The 21,609-nt window shown below is 38.2% G+C and overlaps 1 protein-coding gene across 7 annotated transcripts in view; it reads right to left on the reverse strand.

The window, feature by feature from the left end:
* Positions 1–8,855: 8,855 nt before the first annotated feature.
* The window catches only part of KLHL24 (kelch like family member 24), a 39,407-nt gene continuing 26,653 nt past the window's right edge, over positions 8,856–21,609 (reverse strand). For 4 of the 7 annotated variants that reach the window (XM_027110729.1, XM_027110734.1, XM_027110716.1 and 1 more), the window contains 3 exons: positions 20,475–20,663; positions 19,174–19,362; positions 13,786–13,986 (listed from right to left, as the gene is read on the reverse strand). In XM_027110729.1, the coding sequence (XP_026966530.1) occupies positions 13,786–13,986; positions 19,174–19,362; positions 20,475–20,663 (579 nt within the window). Of the gene's footprint in view, positions 13,987–19,173; positions 19,363–20,474; positions 20,664–21,609 lie in introns of all 7 variants that reach the window. The other 3 variants (XM_027110709.1, XM_027110745.1, XM_027110740.1) reach the window with 2 other exon arrangements.

Consider the following 21,609-nt stretch of genomic DNA (forward strand, 5'->3'; position numbering starts at 1 on the left):
CTCAGACTTTTATCTTCCAAAACTGTGAAGCAATAAATTTCTGTTGTTTAAGCCACCCAGCCTGTGATACTTTGTTATGGCAGTCTCAGGAAACTAGTACACTATATATTCTAGATACAAGTCCCTTAACAGATTATATGATTTGCAAATATTTTCTCCCATTCTGTGGATTGTCTTTTCAGTTTCTCAATGGTATCCTTTGAAGCACAGAAGTTTTAAACTTTTATGAAGTTCAATTTAATTTTGACTCCTCTGCAGGGTTAGTTTTTAAGGCCAGCCTTTGAGATTTATTCTGATCCCAGGAGGGGTCTTCTTAGCGGTTTCTTTCCCTAGTTCTCACTGGTAAACTAGCTGACCTGTGTTTGTTGACCTCTTGGAGCTACCAGCCTTCTCTTAACTGTCTACCACCATTGTGGTGGACAGTTTGAACATCTCCACACTCTGTTAGAAATAAAGTCAGTCAGCTTTACAAGCAGGGTGCTATGCTGGGGTCGTAGGCTCTGGTCTTCTTGACCTGCCTTTTTTGGTGTGGAACATCTGCCAACCAAGTAGGGGCTGGCTGGAGGAAAGGTGCCTCTACCTCTCAGCGATACTCACCTGGAAATTAGCCTAGGCAACATGGAGTCGTGGGGGGATGCGAAATGCTGGTGGCCTGCCCTTCCCACGGAGACCTCTTTGCCTGGGAGCAGGGGAGTCCCATCTTCTTGACCACATCCACTTGGAGTGTAGCTTCTCTCACGTTGACTTGGGAGGGAAAGTGAGGTAGAGCGTGCATAGTGGTTTAAGTGCTACAGACTCTGTTCTTACTAAGTTTCAGCAGATTTTTTTGAATAAATGTTTCTTTACTTATACGCCCTTAGGATAATTTCTAGAGACTTTAAGTGTTGTTATTTTTAAAATAATTTTCACCAATTACAGTTGTTTTGCTGAGGTGGGGGTCTGTGAAACTCTTTACACCACTATTCCAGAAGTAATTTATATACTTTTGATAAAAAATGGGATCATAGCAGTTGTGGAGGTAGGGGTAGGGGTGGGGTTAGGGATAGCAGTAGCAGAGTAAGTCAGGAATAAAAGATTGGGTAACAACCCATCAGGACTTCCAGTTAGCGAACAAGAGAGAAGCAGTAGGTGTGAACAAAACCAGGAATCACTAAAGAAATTTGGAGGCTTTATAACTTCCCCATTCCTCTATTTTTCAACATATCCCTTCTGCCTCCCATACTGATAATCAGTCAGATAAATATTCATTACCTACTCTGTGCCAGGCACTTTGCCTGGTCCTAGGGATAGAGTTAGGTTAACAAGATAGACTTGGTCCTTGCCCTCAAGGAGTGAAAAATAAATCCATTTGGGGAATCAGGAAAGGCATCATAGATGAGGTAGCATTTGATCTGGACTCAGAAGCAAGGAGAGGGTTATTGCTGAACCTAGATTTAGACAGAAACCCAAAAGCTAATAAGATCAGGGAAAGTCACTGTTATGTAAGATGCCAGGAGATCATTAAAAATATGATTTAACACATTTTGATGAAATTTTTCAGGTCTAGGCAAATTCAAAACAGGCCATTTGTCATTGGCACCCTACGTTCTAGCCACTTTCTCTCTCCTTTCACTTTCAAGTGACCTTGGGCCTTCCAAAACTACCCACTAAGGCATCTTACCCCAGCTGGTCCTCTCCTCTGGGCTGGATTCTTGGCTAGATTCTTGGACCTCACCAAATAAGGGATGGTATCTAATTTTGAAGAGTCCATAATCTGGGAGAGGGAGGTAAAGAGTCAAGTAAACAGTAAAGTACTCTCACAGAGGTATATCAAGGAGGTAATGGGGGCACACAAGAGCCCATCTAACTCAGACTGGGCTTATTACCAAACCAAACTTGGGTCCACTTACCCGCACGCAGTAAAGCCACTCTACTGACACCTGGTCGTGGTGAAGGATAGTACAGCGTTCATTGCAGGGCCAAGCAAGGAGTCCAGGGCAGCTAGTGCTTGAAAGACCAGAATTCCCCAAATGGTTTCAGGAAAAGGTTTTTAAAGATAGGGTGAGGTGTGTGATCAACTCGTGGACATTCTTCTGATTGGTTGGTGGTGATGATCAGAAGTCAACATCATCAACCCGGTTCCAACTGGTCTAGGGTCTACATGTTGTGGGCAGCATACAGTTAATTTCTTCCACCTGGTGGGGGTTTCAGTATCTGCAAAACACCTCAGAGGACATGGCTCAGAATATTATCCATAGCCCTTGAGAAGGAACCAAAGGTCCTTGACTTTGTTTAACGGCTACAACTATTATTTTGTCTTGCTTGACTGCTTTCCTTTCTGCATTTTCTCACTTCTCTGATTAAATTTATTCTTTGACTAAAGTTTATCTATAGACAAAAGGCAGGCCAAGGATATGAGGGAGGGGATCCTGTTCTTGGAAGGCCCCATAGGGCTCTGCTTGGTTACAGGATGGGAAGAGGGTGATCACGGAAGCTCCCCTGAGGAAGTGAATCCTAGCTCTTTCAGAGAATGTAGGGGAGATAGCTGGAGGCCAGGCATTCCAGGAGAAGGAAACCAAGGCACAGAGATGGGTAAGCCCAGGAAGCGTTCCTCCTCTCTCCCCCACCCCACCCAAGATTTGGGGAATTCCAAATTGTATTGATTTTGACAAGAAACAAAGCTTCCCTCTCCCTAAGGAATTCAGATCTTTCTCTCTCCCTCTCTCTCTCCACTAGCCCTTAGCAGCCAGTCAGGTACATGAACTGGTGTCAGCTGAGTGTTTCCACCGCAGATTTCAATCAAGGAGTCAGTGAGGTAAAGATAAATTTATTAGCATGGTGGCTGGGTAGGGATGTTCTATCCAGATTATTTTTGCTTAAAGATAATTGTGTGTGTCCTGCTTCATAGCTCTCTAGAGCTGCCCCAGTTTATGCCTATTTTCTAGGTAGGATACTTGGCTGCCTCATCAACTCTGTGAGCCTCTGTTACCTTCCAATAAATTTCCTATTCAGATAGTGTTGTTTCAGTCACATGCCAACAAGGAATTTTGATCTTAGGCAAACCACTTAGAAGGCTCTTCCATAGAGATAATGAAGGCCTGAACTAAGGCATTGGTAGGGAGGAGGGAAAGTAAGATGGATGGATAGATAGACAGATAGATCGATTTAGATATAAAGAGGAAGAGTTCCTGGCACAAGGTATGTACTCAATATTTGAATGCATGATTGAATAATAGGAAAAATTACTCTTAGGTTTCAGTCAATTTTGTTGCTATTAACCAGAAAGGAAAATACAAGATGAATCTTTTTGGAGAAAGCTGCTTTTGAGTTTCAGGTTCTAGTAGTCCCATATTAAGGACTCATACAGAAATTTCTAGAAGACATTTGGATATAAGTATCTTGTCTGAACATTTAGATTTAGGATCCATCAAATATAGTCATAACTGGGACCATAGTGGTGGATAAAATTACCCAGGATAATTATCTGCAGGGTAAGAAGAAAGCCTGATGATTGAGGATTTAGGGCAGAGGCAGAGGAAGAGCCCATGAAAGAGAAGGAAAAGGAAAAGGAAAAGTATGGCTATAAACAAGATAGGAAAATGTCATCAGGAGCATCAAATTTGTTAAATAAGATAGGGACTTAGAATTTAACAACAAAGATGTAATTGGAGCTCTTGGCAAATGTGATTTCTGTAGTGGTGTGAGTATGTGAGCCAGATTGCGGTATATGAAGAAGTGAAGCAAAGGAGAGACTTTTAAAAAACAGGGTTTAGCCAGAAAGGAACTTGGGGCTGCAGAAAGGATTTTAAAGATGGGAGAGGCTAGAGTATGTTTAAATGCTATGGGAGGCTTCCCTGGTGGCGCAGTGGTTGAGAGTCCGCCTGCCGATGCAGGGGACACGGGTTCGTGCCCCGGTCCGGGAAGATCCCACATGCCGCGGAGCGGCTGGGCCCGTGAGCCATGGCCGCTGACCCTGCGCGTCCGGAGCCTGTGCTCCGCAACGGGAGAAGCCACAACAGTGAGAGGCCCGCGTACCGCAAAAAAAAAAAAAAAAAAAAAAAAAAATGCTATGGGAAAGTGCTCATAGAGAGGTTGAAAATCAGAGAAGGATGTAGGGGGAAGTCCCTAAGATGCTGGTTGAGTGGGATTCAGAGTTCAGGTGGAGGAGGGACACCTAAATCCTGAAGAAGAGAGACGATAGGAAAGAAGTATAGGAGGAGAGATTCTACTTCATGTCCTTTAAGTCTCTGAAGGAGAAAGCAAGATCAACTGCTGAGAAGAGCGTGGAGTACGCCAGGAGAGTGGCGAGTGAGCTGAAGCCTTGCCAAGAGTATCTTGCCCAATTGAAGTTGGAGATCACACAATTTTAGAGGTATAAATTAGCCGATTTTCTCTACCTGTGTTCAATAGCTTGGGAGTAGGAGCAGAGAAGGGCCAACCACTGGGATGATACACATGGAGGCAGTAGGAGAATAAATGGAACGGGAGATCAAAAGGGTGAGCAAATTTTGAGTGCTGGTGAGTGTTGGAATGACATTGTGATGATGGAATGCAGGCTGGAAAGGGATAATGGGTAACCCAGGGGCCTGCATGAAGAGGTGTTAGAAGACTGGAGATCTAGATAAACTCACAAGGAAAATCACAGAATGAGAGAAATGGAAGGAAAGGAAGGCTGTGGCAAAAGACAGAAAGGCTTTGGAGTTTAAGGTTTAATAGGAAAAATAATTCTGGGTGATGAAATGATCCGAGGAATGGCCTTCTGTGTTACTTGGGAGTGAGTGGGAGTGAAGGTCTGTTGACTAGAGGTCAAAACAATGTGAGGCTAGAGCAAAGGGATGGGTCCTATATGCTTAAATGACCCAGGATAATGGCAGAAATCAAAATTAAAGACTATGAGTCAGAGGTCAAAATAACAAACAATTTTATGAATGGTAGGTATATGGAAACCACAAGTTGAGAAGTGGAAAATGCAACAAACTAGGACATTAGTGTAATGTTATTTCCATGTGTCAGTAAGCAGCCCTTCCCTGATTGCTACGTATTTCCTCACTCGACAGAAAGCTCTGGAGGGCAGGGCCTGTCTTATTAATCCCATAGCATCTTACTCAGTTCTTGGCAGCAGTCGGAAAGAAGAGACCATACAATCTCTTTACTCTAGAAATGCTGATTCTTTATTCCCATTTACACAGTTCTCAGTCCCTGGAATCCTATAAGTTCCTCTATCACACTATATGTAGAATTTATCTATTCATATGTCTGCTTCTCCCATCATTCTATAAACTTTGAGAACAGGAACTGTCACATTCATTACTGTAATCCCAGAGGAAACATTCTGTCTGATCCACATGAAGGACGCCAGTGTTTTGTCAAATAAATAAATGAATACATAAACGAATGAACCTCTCAGCTGTTAAGAACTACCATTCCTGATTAAGCACCACTGCCAAGTACTGGGCTTTGGTCTCTTCTTTCCCGTTGATGCCAAGCACTGGGTAAGATGCTGTGGAATTAATCTAATAAAACAGGCCCTGCCCTCCAGCAGCTTTCTGTCAACTGAGGAAATACACAGCAATCAGGGAAGGGCTGCTTGCTGAGACATTACATGCCTTTATATTCTAATTTAATCCTCACAACAACAAGCCTAAGTAGGAAGAGGGGAAACTGCAGCCCCAGAAAGTTTGAGCATCTTACCCAAAGACACACAAGCAGTAAATGTTAAAGCTGGCATTTGAATACAGCTCTGACTTCAAAACCTATTTTCACATTATGTTGCCACCAAGCCTAGTCTAAGTGTAACAACTAGGACTTATCAGAAAACCAGGTTTAGTGGATCACTCCACAGTGCTCACTTTATCATTAAGGCAATGATTCCCAAGGGATTCTTTTTCCACTTGCTACATATGCTAGTCCCGTGAGAAGCAGATGCTAAGATGAGATCAAATGTGCAAGGATTTTAATAAAAACATGTAAGAAAATGCCCTGTGAGGGAAAACGTGGAGGGAGGGAGGGGAGAGAGAGAGAGAAAGCTGGGAGAGCCATTAGACCCCAGAAGCAAGTGAAGGAGAGGGAAAGAAGGTTGGATAGAAGCATCTTACATTGCCATGTAGTCTAATGAAGGTTGCACAAAGCAGAAGGGGAGTCCTGGAGCCCAAATCCACCATCAGAAGGAACATGTGTGCCTTAGTATCCCTGTTACAAGTCACTGGCTGAAAGCAGCTGGTAGGAGGTGTGTGGGCTCAGCACAAATGCAAGATGGATTTCAAAGCCAGCAGCTGGGGCATCATTTGGTCAATTATGCTCTCTGTGGTTGGAGGCTAGTCAGGCCCATTTCCATAGCTGTCACACCATGCTAGAAAGCTTCTTGGAGTGTTGCTTTCTGTTTTGTTTCACCTCCTCTGTTTACTCACCTGCAGACACTGAATTCCTATAAAGCCTTACTATCTTTGGTATCATCCACCACATCTCAGTAGGAGTGTGTTAAGAAAGTAAATATGATCTTTTAAAAATCCTCTTTCCTCCTTTATCACACAACCGTGTTTTTCTCTAAATAAAAAGATATGAGTATTCAAAGCCTTGACTCTTTGGACCGATTGGCACTTTGGTTGTACTACATATGCATTGATTATTGTTTATCAAACTATGACTCAAAAATCCTGTTTTGGGGCTTCCCTGGTGGCACAGTGGTTGAGAGTCCGCCTGCCGATGCAGGGGACACGGGTTCGTGCCCCGGTCCGGTTAGATCCCACATGCCGTGGAGCGGCTGGGCCCGTGAGCCATGGCCGCTGAGCCTGTGCGTCTGGAGCCTGTGCTCCGCAGCGGGAGAGGCCACAACAGTGAGAGGCCCGCGTATCGCAAAAAAAAAAAAAAAAAAAAATCCTGTTTTAAGGTATATAGCCTCTTGTATAAAAAACAGAATTGGTGGTTTTATTCACTAAAACATTAAGCACCTCTGTGCTGAACATGCCATTCAAACATAAACATGAACATGTGACTTATGAGTCTTAATTTATAGAGGTGACTGGGTGATAACACGGAGCAGTCAGTGCCATTGAAAGAAAAGTTTAGTGTTACAGTTCTCCTAGAAACAAGAGGCACAGTGTGTCACACAGGGCCACAGGGGAAGCACCAGTGTCAGTCAGGAGGCAGAAAGAAATGAGGGGGAAGCATAGGACAGAGCCTTTACTGGGGTTTCCATGGGTAAGTCAAGGCATAGCAGGGTAAACAGTTTAGGGTTGGCTAGTTTGAATCATCCCAGCTGGTTTGGTGACACAAGGGGTGGTTCTTAGCAGTCTGGTACCTGGCCCTAGGGTGATTTAGGGCACGGGAAATGTTGGTTTGGTGTGTGAGAGTTAAGGAGGCGGCTGGAGTTTTGGACAGGAGATTGGTTGGTTTATATATGAAAGCTGGGCTCACTGACAAGCTGTTTACTGCCTCTAGGAATTAGCCAGTCCTGGGAGGAGCAGTCTCTCCCGAGCCAGCAAGGTCCCCCAAAGATGTCAAAACATCATATAAAAAATATAAAAGACCCCAACATAATTAGGAGGAAATCATGCCTTTTGATTTTCTCAGTCTCCATTAACAGTTAATGAATAGCAGAGAGGCAGAAGGCAGGTTTAGCCCATTTTTCCCCCTCATTCTGTTAAGAGCACAGGTTATTTTTTGAAGAGAAAATTTAAATTATGAGAGGCTTCTATTCTCTACCCATTGCTCATGGTTTTCCAAATATAAGCTAACAAATGCTTTTAATTCTTTCAACTCCTTCCCTGACTTTGCATACTGCATTTTTGTCCTGAAGACAAAATGCATAGAAAAGGAATCAACATTTATATTCTCCTCTTCTGTGCCAGAACTCTGTTCACTCTTCAACATACATCCCATTATCCAACAAGCCTGTAAAGTGAGTATTACGACTGCATTTCCTAGAATAAGCGAAGTATGGCTCAGAGAGGTTAAACGGCTTTATGGCAGAGCACAGGTTGGAATCAGAGCCGATGAAGCCTATCCACTTTCCAGGTGTGGCTACAGAGGAATTAAGTGAAATGAAAACAGCTTTACATTTATTATTTAAGACATATTCTAACTTGCCATTTTATTTTGATGGCACAATATAAAAACTAAGCATAACAAGCTAAAGCATTGCTTGCACTTCTTTTTTTTTTTTTTTTTTTTTGCGGTACGCGGGCCTCTCACTGTTGTGGCCTCTCCCGTTGCGGAGCACAGGCTCTGGATGCACAGGCTCAGCAGCCATGGCTCACGGGCCCAGCCGCTCTGCGGCATGTGGGATCTTCCCGGACCGGGGCACGAACCCGTGTCCCCTGTATCGGCAGGCGGACTCTTAACCACTGCGCCACCAGGGAAGCCCCTGCTTACACTTCTGTAACATATCTTTTCAAGATTTTACTTTTGCTAATGTAAAATCAGACATTGCCTCTGCAGTAAATAATGTGCCCTCTTCGACACCTGCAATAAAATTTCTTAAGTTCTTTACTCTTGATATTACTATAAGGGTATTTTTGAGAGCCAAATCAAAAGAACACTACAGTGCAAATGTTATGGATCACTTTCACAATTAAAAATTAAAATCATAATAAAAAAATTCTGAATAGTAACACTTACATGTGGTTCACACTAAAAAACTGATTATGTGCATATTTATATAAATTACACACAATTCTATAGGAGTATGCAGTGAAGTTGCCTTTTTACTTGTCCCTAAGCCACCAATTCCTCATACACACCAATGTTTTTAGCTTTTTGTTTAGCCTTCTAGTTACTTTGTGAACACACTAGTAAATACATATATTAACTTGTAATTTCCCCCACTCCTTTTTCAAACAACCACTTGAATATATTTAAGGTAAGACAAAACAACGAGCTTTTGGTAAATAAAATTTAATACAACCATAGTCAAGTAATAATGGTTAAAAGACATTTTTTATTAGATAGAACTTTTTAAAAATTAAAGACAACTATGCACAAAGTATATTTATACAAGACATATAAGTATTAGTGTGCTGCAACTAAATTGAGAACAAAGAAATACAAAGCTTTTTTTTTTTTCCCCCACTGTGAAGACTCTGGAGCATCTGAAAGCAAAAGACACTTGGCTGCCACAAGTCTGTACAAGCTGTAAAGCACATTATGCTTTTGTTCAACTCTATAATCGTGTTGTCTTAGATAGCTCCAGAAACTCTCAACAAGATTTAAATTAAGAAACCATGGGGAGGGGTGTTGGAGAAAGAAAGACTAAGAACTTTTTCAGGAAAGATAAATGAAAGAGCCTGTAGAAGGAAAAACAAAAGAAACAAAACAGTACATAAGAATGAAACAAAAATAAGTAGACTTACTTTTTTGACTTTAGATGCAGATATTGCAAATGATGTTTACAAGGGTTTAATCAACCTAAGATAGATGTTTTTCTTAATATCTTAAAAAGCACCTTGGCATCAAACAAAAAAAGTCCCCCCAATATAATAAAACTCCAAACACCCAACAACCTTTCTTAACATTTTCTTTCAAGCAACCACAAGGCTGGTGCTCATTAAAGAATTCAAGAAGGGAAATTCACTCTATAGGAAACAAGTATGAAACTTATCTAAGGTAAGCTTTATTTAGATTGAAAGAAAAGTTGAAATAGCACAAGAGAACTTAAGGCATATAAACAAATTCAGATGCAGTTATTTTGAAAACATTAAAACAAATTCTTTTCTTTGGGACAATACATAAAATAAGTTATAACTACTGGTATTCAAAACATTTTTTAATGATGATCTTTAGCACTACAAAAATTTAATATCTAAGGCAATCACACAAATGTAAAACACTCATAAAAAACATTTTAAAAAAGTCTGAAGTATGTTGAAACTGTCTCTGGAATTATCAATTCACACTCCTGGCTCAAGTGGTTTCTGATGACTAGCATTAGATGTGACAGTAAGTATAACTAGCTAGTCAAACCTACTGCCTTAAAGGCCAACCAAATTGCCCCATTCTGGTTTCTTGGTATGGTGAATTTATTTAACTAAAAGGAATAATGGGGTGAGGTGATATAAACCTGGTTTTCAATATAATGCACAAGAAATTCTAAGAAAGGCCAAAATTATGTTGAGGTTAACTGGTGTCTTGAGTTTAGGAAAATAAAGGCAGTCCACAGGAAGCCTTTAAGAGACGTTATCTTATCACTTGGCACCACATAAAGAGCAATCTCTTCTCTTTGAAAATACAGTCTGGAGTAGAAGATATCTTTTCCACATATAAATCTCAAGAAACAAAAGGCACACACTGATGATTCAACCCTCTCTTTTCATGTATGGGTTCTCACAGCATTTCTTTTTAAAAAATCTATTGCCATATCCACACAACAGGAAAAAAAAAATACACCTGGTTTGTACACTGACAAAAGTAGTATAATTGAACCTTTATATTTTCCTGAGTTTCATTTCAAAAGGGTATGACAGTAGAGATACATAAACAATTCATATTCACTAAGAGAAAATGTATCAGTCCACAAAACATTTTCATCTTTCTAAATATAAAAAAATGAATGTTTAACCACCGCCATGTGTGAAGCCCCTTTACCAAACTGAATTTACTCTAGAATCATGAACTGCAAGTTACTTAGATATGGCACTTTAAACACTCCAATTAGGCAAAAATGACAAGTTAATACCCTCCCTGAGTATTTACATCATTTTTTTGTTAACACCTGGTTTAAATGGAGTAAATACCTATATTTCAGTCATCTAGGGGAAAAAAAAAGGTTACTGAAGATACAATAGGCTACCATTTCATACCTGTGCAGTAAAGTCAGTGGGAAGATTAGAGTAGAAAAGGAAGAAGGCCTTTTTGTTGTAAAAACTAGACCACTTTATAGCTCATTCACATATAGGAACACATGAAAAATGATTAAAGTTCATGGAGAAAAAACTGTACATTTCTGTTGACCCACAAAAAATACTTTTGAATTCCTTCCCCACTGAGGTATATCAATGGCTAGGTTTAGCAAACTTGTATCTCCCATCAATTTGTTTTCTGATCTTGTAAAACTGTATGCATTATATAGATTCTGACTGTATATGAGTCATCATACTAATATTCATCATGTACTTTCATATGTAACAAAGTATTCTAGAAATGCCCAAATTAAAAAAATATACTTCTGGAATTGAATTTAATAAGATCAACTAATTTTTACTTTATGTGCCTTTTTCTGATCAGAAACTGATAAAATTCTTGATGTCTGTATGTATGTGTGTAGATGAGCATACCATCTATCTACATATATACACACATGTATTGAATATATACATACACACTAACCCAAAGGCTTATACGAGCATCACCCACCAAAAGAAAATATGTCAACTATGTGATGAGAGCATGAATATAATCTGATACCATTTTGGTTGATAAATCCCTTTTGATATACTAATTATACCCTAAAATTCTTTATTACTTTATCAATGCTAACATCATTTTTTATCAAAAATCAGTAAATGAAAATAAATAATTTAAGAAAATTAAAGTATCAGTTGGGTAACTTTAAAAATTGTTACTTTAATTTCATAGGATTCAAACTAAGTTCTTGGTGGCTACTTAATTTATGTAGTTTTAAATTATGTAGAGAAAAAAATTAAGCAATATTGGCATGAGGTCCATGTTTAAACAAATTCTGTTTTATAGGATTTCCAATTTACTACAACAGACACCTGAACATTAAAAATAAATGTATAACAAAATACAAGTAAATAGTTAATACTTTTATAATAGACGAAAGTACTAAAATACAGGTTATGTTGAGAAAGTCTTCTTTGTGTGAAGTGTCTATTTATGGATGGGCATGATCTTACAAATACACATGAAAATAACAAGTATCATTTGTATAATTCTCAGCATTTACAAAACACTTTTCTCATATACCACAGAGAATTTCTGAACTAAATAGGTTCCATTATCTACAAAAGGTATGATGCAGAAGTAGAAGTTTACTCTAAAATTAAAACAAGTATCCCAATTGTATCTACTACTGTCTTTCAACTAAAATGGTAGAAAAGTGGTTTCTGAATTGCTCTGATAATTATCACAAAAAGGTATACATCATTTCAAATTATGATCTGAAAAATAAAAATTCCTTAAAGATTTGTTAAGTGTTTTAGAGTTTTCCTCAGAATTCAGACTCCAGCTAGGCATTAAAAGTTGACTCTGTATAGGTTTATTTCAAATCTTTGCATCATTCTAAAATGAGAAAGAAAGAGTAGTTTATCAATGTTAGGTTTTTGATTACTACCTTATTTTTAACAGAAATCTGGTGACACTATAATCACATATTTGCATCATTTCTCCTATGGCAAATATATAATTATGATGTGAGACAACAATAGTGCCTGGGGAAGTCGAAATATAGCAGGCTACCTGAACATCCCTAAAATGTTTTAAATTATATCTGTCCACCCAGGAATATCAATAATCACGGACACTATAGTTCCTGCCATTTCATTTGCCTTAAAAAAAGTTTTACACTCTTCTCTGAAAACCAGTAAGCTTTATAAACTGGAGTTGAAACATCTAGACAAAGGCAATTTGATGTAGAGAAGCTTGAGAATATTGATCACTATTTTACACAATGGGTACCAAATGAAAGATTTATCTTAGAAGACTGCAACTACTGCTGTTAGTTTCTTCAGATAGCTAATTTTAAAAGAAATATGGACCCACTGAGACAGGTGGTCCCTGCTTTATCCTTTAAGGGCAGCTTAACAGTAGAGACTCCCAGGATTTTTAGCTGTTCACAAGAAAGTAGGATAACCAGGAAGAGGTCCTCACCCAAAGCACCATAGTAATGAGGTCAAACCCTACTGGGCTACGGAGAAAATCTGTCCCTGTTTTTCACAAGATAATATTGCAAAGTGGATTTCAACTCTTCTGCCATGTTCAAGAAAAGGCGCATCCCTTAGAGGATTTAGAGATGATATATAAATACTTTTGAGAGCCACAGTGGGTCATTTTCCCTTCAATGGTCTTAGATGATTTTTTCTTAGGAACTAACATGTAATTTTAATCTCCATTTTAAGGGCACTTGCTTTTGTATCTCCTCCCCCCAAAATACCTTTAATATAAGAAAATAATTCTAAGAACGAAGTCATAATAATTCAGTATTTTATGATACTCAGATTGTCATCATTACGCTTTTATCAATTACAGAAAAAACCCACAATAAAATTAATCAACTTGGATGTATTTTTTAGTGACAAAGATTTTTAAAACTGGTTTTTCTACCTTAGAATGATTCTAAGTATTCTAAGCATTATATGAGTCAAACTAAATGAAAACTTGCCATGCAATTATATATATATATGTATGTGTGTGTGTATATATATATATATATATATATATACATACATATATATATATATACACACACACACATATGTGACAAAGTAAGGAATATACAGTCTTGCAGATAAACATACATAAATGAAGAAACCATCACAAATTCCTAAAAGGTATGCAGGCAGACATTATTTCCTACTCCACATAGGTTTCTTACAAATACTCACAAAGGTACACTCTCAAAGCCCAAGCAAAGACCACTATTACCTTCAACAACAACAAATTTTTTTTCCCCAATTACAGAAAAGCCTTTATTACAGTTTGAAAGATTGATATTTTGGGAAGAAAGGCATGACAATTATTATTTTTACTTTTCTGTGCATATTGCAAAAAGGAGATATGTCAAGTTCCCACTCTGGAGTTTTTAAAACCTCTCATCTTGGATTGCTGTGGCTTCTTGGGTGAGGTATCCTGGTTTTAGAGCTTAAAGCATTTCTCATTGTATCTATGAATAGTCACACATCCATGATAGGACACTGGCCTGGGCATTGCAGCTACCCCTGTGATGATACTTGTTGCAGGATCATAACAGAGAATAGTGTCTGTGGCTTCTCCATTTTCCCGTCTTCCACCCAGGATATATATTTTACCATTACATACAGACATACCACAGTTTTCCTGTTCAACCAAATTAAAAAAAAAAAAAAATTAACTGTTGACAGTAAGGGATTTGGCAGCAAACTGAAAAGTAAAATAAGACATGCTTTAACAAGTCAAAAAAGGAGACATGAAATAATAAGCTCCCTTTTGCCCAACTCCTATGTGTGAATACTAGGTAAATTTGCATGGGTGAAGGGAGTGTTAAGATAGAATATATGTCACTAATTGGGGTCAAGATATGGGAGGTGAAGTGGGGGTGGTGGACTGAGAGAAGGGTTTTAGTTAACTTAATGGTAGTTGAATGAAAACATCCTTGAAGACTTGCTTCTCCTATTACAGGAAGGTCCTTTATTATAGAAAGTGGCTATTACATGATCAAAGGGTAGGAACATTATTCATTATAGGGCATTACCCACAAGTTGAAAGAATGAATGAGAGTTATAACCAAATTAAAGAAGCACTGTTATTAGGGGCCTTGGATGGGGCACAGAAACTCCCCAGATAACATTTTATAGTTAACTTTCCATGCAATGAGACTCCTAGCTAAATTTTACTCTTCTCTGTCAGTAATACAATTATTATATAAAACAAATACTCTTGCAAGGATAAGAGTGATTCTTCAAAGAAAGAAATTATACTAAAATTGTCTCACTATTGCATGAATCTGGTTATGCTGCAGGTCAATTATTCTTCCATTTAAATTTCACTTTAATTCAGAAAGTTATTGTATATTATTATCCTGTTTCCACATAACCAACAATGAGATGGGTTCTACCAGTGAGTACAATAAACATTTTTACTTGATCAGATTTGCTATATATAAATTTCACTCTTGTAGAAAAAATTAAATCTTGGTGGATTTCTATAATAGAGGATAGTATCTTTGGGTCTAGAAGAATTAGTGAATATTTTAAAATGTCTACATTAGAGTTTATATATTATATATAATATATATTATTATATATAATAATATATATATATTATATATTGACTTGGGGCCCATATATATATATATATATATATATATATATATATATATATATATAAAATATATTGACTTGGGGCCCATTATCATCAGTGAATGACAAACTTTTATGTAGAATACCACCCATGAATTGTACCAATTATGTACCAGACTATAACATTTTCCATCGAAAGCACAATGAGCTCTTTCTATAAATTCTGAAAGTTCTGAACACAATAAAAGACAACATCCTTAGTTTTCAAGTACAAGCTGGCTTGCACTATTGAACTTTACAGTCACTTTGATGATGATTCTTAAACTATATAATTATAGGATCTATCTTGTTATTAACATCATTTCATAAATAGTGCTCAGAATTAAATGAAGCAAGCAACCTTCAGAACAGATATTCATTCATATCAGGAAATTACTTGCATAGTAGTTTATTTCACTCTATGAGAGTCTCAAGGGTAATGGCAGCTAGTAAGAAAAATAATTCATCAATACATGAAGTTTTAATGTTATTTTTCATGACTTAAATGAAACACAATCTTAATATTGTAAAATATACCCCTCTCCTTAATTATTATTTTTTATAATGCTTAATGCTTAAATGTTAAAACGCCAATAAAGAAAAAGAATCAGATTTCTTTTCAATTATTATTCTAAACTTTAACGACATTTTAAATACCTAATCCGCTGAAGAAGGGTAAAAAAAAAAATCTTCGTCAGTAAAAAAAAAAAAGTTCCTGATGAAAGTTAAAAAGCAAAATATGTTTAAAATAGCAAGTTGTGGAATTTAGGAATTATGCAAAGTCAAAAGGCATGGAAATGGCGAGGTAAAAACAGAGAATAAGGCTGGGTCCATTAGGACTGGGAAAAAAAAGCTCATTTTTTCAGTTCTTTTTTTGTCATTCAACATTCTAAGCATTTAAAAACACCACAACCTTTGACTCAAATAGCTGTCTACCATGAAATTACAGTTGATTTATCATTTTTCATTTGATTAGTATTAAAAGGGTAGGCAGGACTTCCCTGGTGGCGCAGTGGTTAAGAATCCGCCTGTCACTGTAGGGGATATGGGTTCAAGCCCTGGTCCGGGAGGATCCCACATGCCGGGGAGCAACTAAGCCCGTGCGCCACAACTACTGAGCCTGTGCTCTAGAGCCTGTGAGCCACAACTACTGAGCTCACATGCCACAACTACTGAAGCCCGTGTGCCTAGAGCCTGTGCTCTGCAACAGGAGAAGCCACCACGATGAGAAGCCCGCACACCGCAACAAAGACTGGCCCCTGCTCTCCACAACTAGAGAAAGCCCGAGCACAGCAGTGAAGACCCAATGCAGCCAAAAAAAAATTAAAAAAAAAAAAAAAATTTACCGAGCACCAATCAATCAATGCAAGATACATGAGATGAGTTAGAAAACACAGTATCCTTAAGAAGACTGAATTCCAGTATAGAAATGAACATTTATAACTATAAGGAAATTTATCACTTGCATTATAGAGGTGTTAAGTGTAGTGACAGATCAGAAAAACAAGAGATTAATTCTGAACAGGGCAACCTCAGTTTGTTGTAACTGTGAAGTGGTACTTGAAAGATGAGTAGAATTACAAATAGAGAAGGTAGAAAAGGCATTAAAGGCTAAGAGGACAACATGAATCAAGGCAAGAACACATACCATCTGGATAGCAAATGCAAGCAACAGATACTTAATGTAATTTGGGTAAAGGTGAAGAAAGTGAAGCTAAAAGGCAAGAAGAGGTCAGACAACAGGAGACCTAGAATGAAGTGGGAAAACTTTTAGATTTTATTCAGTACATTTCCAGAGAAGAGACATAATTTGATTTGCTGAAAAATAACTGGTGGTAAAATGGGTTAGAAAAGCAAGACATTAGAGAAAGGAACACTACTTAGAAAATACTGTTTTAGTTTAGGTAAGAACTGATGAGAACCTGAACAAAAGCAAGAACCACAGGAATGGAAAAGAATAGGAGAAACTCTTGAGGACACAGAACTGATACGATGGATTGATTCAATTTAAGAGAAATCAAGAAAAATTTTAAAAATTAAGTTTCTAAGTGTGAAATAATAGAAAATACATATCAGCCTCTGACCCCAGTTCCTGACACAGAGCTCCTAAATCCCTTGCAATTTCCTGGTTGATGGGAGTGTCTTTTGTTCTAAGGAGGGACTGTTGCTGGGCTCCTAGATGGGGGTTGGTCACCAGAGAAACCAAGCCATAATTAGAAGCTTGTAAGTTTCACCCCACCCTCCCTTTTCTGGAGAGGGGAGCAGGGCTGGAAACTGAATTATAACTGATCATGTCTACATGATAAAGTCTCCATAAAAATCCCAAAAGTATAGGATTTGGAGAGCTTCTAGGCTGGTAAATGCATCTATGTCCCAGGAGGGTGGTGTACCTCAAATCCATGAGGACAGAAGGTTCTCTGCTTAGGACCCTTCCAGACCTGGCCTTAGGTACTTCTTTATCTGGCTGTTCATCTATGTCCTTTGTAATATACTTTATCATATAACAAACCTGTAAACATAAGCAAGTGTTTTCCTGAGCATTATTACTGAACCCAAGGCGGGGGGGCTGTGGAAACCTTGATTTATAGCTGATTTGTCAGAAGTACTGGTGAAAACCTGAGACTTGTGACTGGCATGTGAAGTGGTGGCAGTCTTGCGGGACTGAGTCCTTAACCCGTGGAACCTGAAGCAAATTTCAGGTCATGTCAGAACTGAATTGAATTGTAAGACACCAGCTGAAGACAGAGATCGGTTGGTGTGGGAATAAACCCACATACCTGGTGTCAGAAGTGCTGTCAGGGAGAAACAGAGTTTTTCCATTCACTAGGTTGTTTGGAAACAGAAGAAGTAAACTTGGGGAAGAAGGTGAATTCTGTTTTAAAGTCTTGGAATGCCACGGAAAACATCAAATAGGCAGTTGGAAATTTGAGTCTGGAGCACAGGAGAGAGGCTTTAATGGAGAATAAGATTTGAAGTCATCAGTACTGAGCAGTAAATGTGATCACTCAGGAACGGAGTATAATCTGGAAAAAGGGCAGGGAAGAGAGGCTCAAGGAATACCCATATTTAAGGGTTGGGTAGAAAAAAACAAGAGAACATGAATGAGACTCAGGAGATTATTAATGACCTTTGGGAGTACAATCTCTCTAGAGTGGTACAGGTAGAACCAGATTTCCAGCATCAGAGCCATCAAGCATTTTGATGGTGGAAGGAAAGAGGGTAGAGCCACGAAACAAAAGGCCAAGGGAAGGCCTTTATGGGGCAGGGGTAAAGGCCATATAAGGGTACAAGTGCAGTGTGGATGAAAGAGACCCAAGTACAGCCATTTTCTTTATAGCAAAAACAACAAATTACCTAGTTTCTAACCGCAGAAGGAAAGAAACCAGTTTGAGAGAATTTCTTCTCTTTCAAAAATGTGCTAGAGAGAGGGATAAGAACTGGAGTAGGAGTCTCAAAAAGGTTAAGGGGAAAAAAACCCAACAGCCCAAGAGCAATACCTACTTTACCATGGGATGGTAAAAAGTAAGTTATTTCAGGGAAGGAAGTCCAAAAGGGAGGGGATACCTGTATGTGTATGGCTGATTCATTCTGTTGTGCAGTGGAGGCTAACACCGCATTGTAAACCAACCATACTCCAATAAAAATTAATTGAAAAATTAAAAACAAAAGTAAGTTATTTCAATAAATTCCTTGGAAGGAGTTCAAAACAAGAATACCATATGCTTTATGTGGAGTTTAAACAATTTTTGAGGGACTTCCCTGGTGGCTCAGTGGTTAAGAAACCGTCTGCCAATGCAGGGGACATGGGTTTGAGCCCTGGTCCATGAAGATCGCACGTGACGCAGAGCAACTAAGCCCGTGCGCCACAACTACTGAGCCTGCACTCTGGAGCCCGCGTGCCACGACTACTAAAGCCTGCGCGCCTAGACCCCGCGCTCCACAACAGGAGAAGCCACCGCAATGAGAAGCCCGCGCACTGCAGCGAAGATTAGCCCCCGCTCTCCGCGCTAGAGAAAGCCCGGTGGGCAGCAACGAAGACCCGACGCAAACAAAAATAAATTTATTTATTAAAAAAAAATTTTTTTTTTTGGAAATAATCCAAGCATACATGAAACACATAAATAGTAAAGTTACTGTATATTCATACTGGTCCTGTACTTGGTCTCTCCTACATTGATTATTCTTTTGGACTGTTTTATGTTATTACCTGTCGGCTGAATGTATTCTGTACATGCATCCAGTAATCTTCAACGGGATCATAACAGTATATTGCCTTGGTCAGTCCACCAGCAACATATATCAGGTTGTTTAAGGATACGGCTGTTATACACCTCTTGGCAATTGGGATAGCTGCACGAAGTAGCCAAGAATTGGTTTCTGGATCATAAGATTGAACCTAATAATACATAGAAGTACTTAATTAAAATTTCTCAACAAAAATGCAAATTTACATAATAAATAGTCTGCCAATATACAGAAACATGATTAAAAATAAAATCCCATTAATTCACAGAATTAAGGGAGGTTGGCTTGAGAGTAAAATATCTGAATTATGAAATTCTCAAAAGAAATACAAATTTATTACTATCAAGCAGAATAGAGTAAGAAACACAGACCGTTTCCAAGATGAATGGCTAGCAGGTTTGCTTTTTTTTTTCCATTAAAAATAACAGTCTTCAAAAAAAATAAAATAAAATAACAGTCTTATAAATTCTGTTATATAGGATAAGTATGCCTCAATTTGAATATAATTTCTTCACATGTTTAGGGAGTCCTTTCTTCAGAAGAACACCAGCGAACCTCAATTCAGTATACTTTGAATTATCACAAATTCTGAATTAATGAATTCTAAATATGTAACATTTGACATTATATTAAAATTTAATTTAGAAAAAGAATTTATTGATTGACAAAGTTCAGTAAACTATTGCTAAATGAATTAGGCATTAGACACGTTTGCAGAATAAACGGGGTATTTTCTGAGATGTCAGGATGGCACATGTTCTTTTGTCTCACGAATTCAATGAACTGCAGCAGCTTTGAGCCATCCTATATTTACATTAGAGAGGTTTTCTTTTCTTTGTTCTAAGAATATTTTCAAAGTATGCAGAAAATGACCCAGTTGGAAGCAGTACAGTATCTTACCCTTTGCTAATTCACTTCCCAATTGTTTTATGTGAATAATTTTTTGATTTTGTAAACTATACCAGTAAAAAGTTTTAAAATGGTTTATAGTATAATGCTGAGATCAGTTTCATCTCAAAAAAACTGGATCACACTTTTAACAGAAAATTGTTGGATATGTTATGATCTCACTTTATGATCTCACTTTAGTAACTTGAAACTCAATGTTTTCCTCCCTAAGTATAAAGTACCAGACAATTTTTAAAAGCCCCCTCACTCTAAGGGACCAAACTACCTACTTGATAGGCCTTCCATATTTCTCTTCTTGTGTATATCATTGGTAATTTCTATTTAAAAAAAAAAAAGAGAGAGAGCATGGCTTACCTTATCAGAACAAGTATTATCATCAGGTCCTCCACCAATCACAAACAATTTGCCTATACAGCTAGTCACGGCAGGAGAACTCACTGCTTCCTTAAGGGGGGCAACTTCAGTCCATCGATTTGAAAAGGAATCATAACATTCTACACTGCTAAGTCTGTTTTGCCCATCATAGCCTCCAACAACATATACCTATATGTAAAATACATGGAGAAATCTTAATTATCAAAAGTTTGAATTTTTAACTAGTTGGCTAAAGAATTAAGGGATGGGGGCTTCCCTGGTGGCACAGTGGTTGAGAGTCCGCCTGCCGATGCAGGGGACACGGGTTCGTGCCCCGGTCCGGGAGGATCCCACATGCCGCGGAGCGGCTGGGCCGGTGAGTCATGGCCGCTGGGCCTGCGCGTCCTGAGCCTGTGCTCCGCAACGGGAGAGGCCTCAGCAGTGAGAGGCCCGTGTACCGCAAAAAAAAAAAAAAAAAAGAAAGAATTAAGGGATCTCTCCCCTTTAAAAAGCCCTTGGTAACTGTAATTGCAATATATTTAGCTCAGTTTCTGGACCTTTAAAAAAAATTGTCATTCTCTCACCACCACCAAAGAGCCTTTTTAGACATTTTTTTCATAGTAGCCCCCTCCAGTGAAATTTTTAATACCACAGATATATTGTATATCTGTTTATATATTGTATCTGTGCTTTATACACAAAACAGTATGATTTTTTTTCACCTGCCCAAGAACCAATCTTCATCCCCTTAGGAGCAATATTGCTTGCACTGAGAATTACAGGATTTAGCATAAATGCTCATACTCAGGGATGGTGAAAATACTTGAATATTATAAAGTAATAAAAGCTATGAAACTAAAGTATTAAGTAAGGATTACTAGACTGTGAGATCTTTGAAGGCAGGGCCTATCTTGTTCTTTAATTTAGTCCCTGCAGTACCTAGAAAAGTACCTGATACATTGTAAACTCTAGAATGTGTATTTCAAAGGGCTTCCATGTACATTTTCTTTTCACAAATATGAGGAAGGTAGGGCAGATGAACTAATCAACAAGCCATTAATTAAATCAGTTACATGCAGAATAATCCATTAAGCATCACAAGATATGCAAGAAACTTTTAACCTATAGAAGCTCT

Source organism: Aethalodelphis obliquidens, unplaced genomic scaffold, assembly GCF_003676395.1.
Source record: "Aethalodelphis obliquidens isolate GAN/ISIS:26980383/991018 unplaced genomic scaffold, ASM367639v1 scaffold1, whole genome shotgun sequence".
Lineage (NCBI taxonomy): Eukaryota > Metazoa > Chordata > Mammalia > Artiodactyla > Delphinidae > Aethalodelphis > Aethalodelphis obliquidens.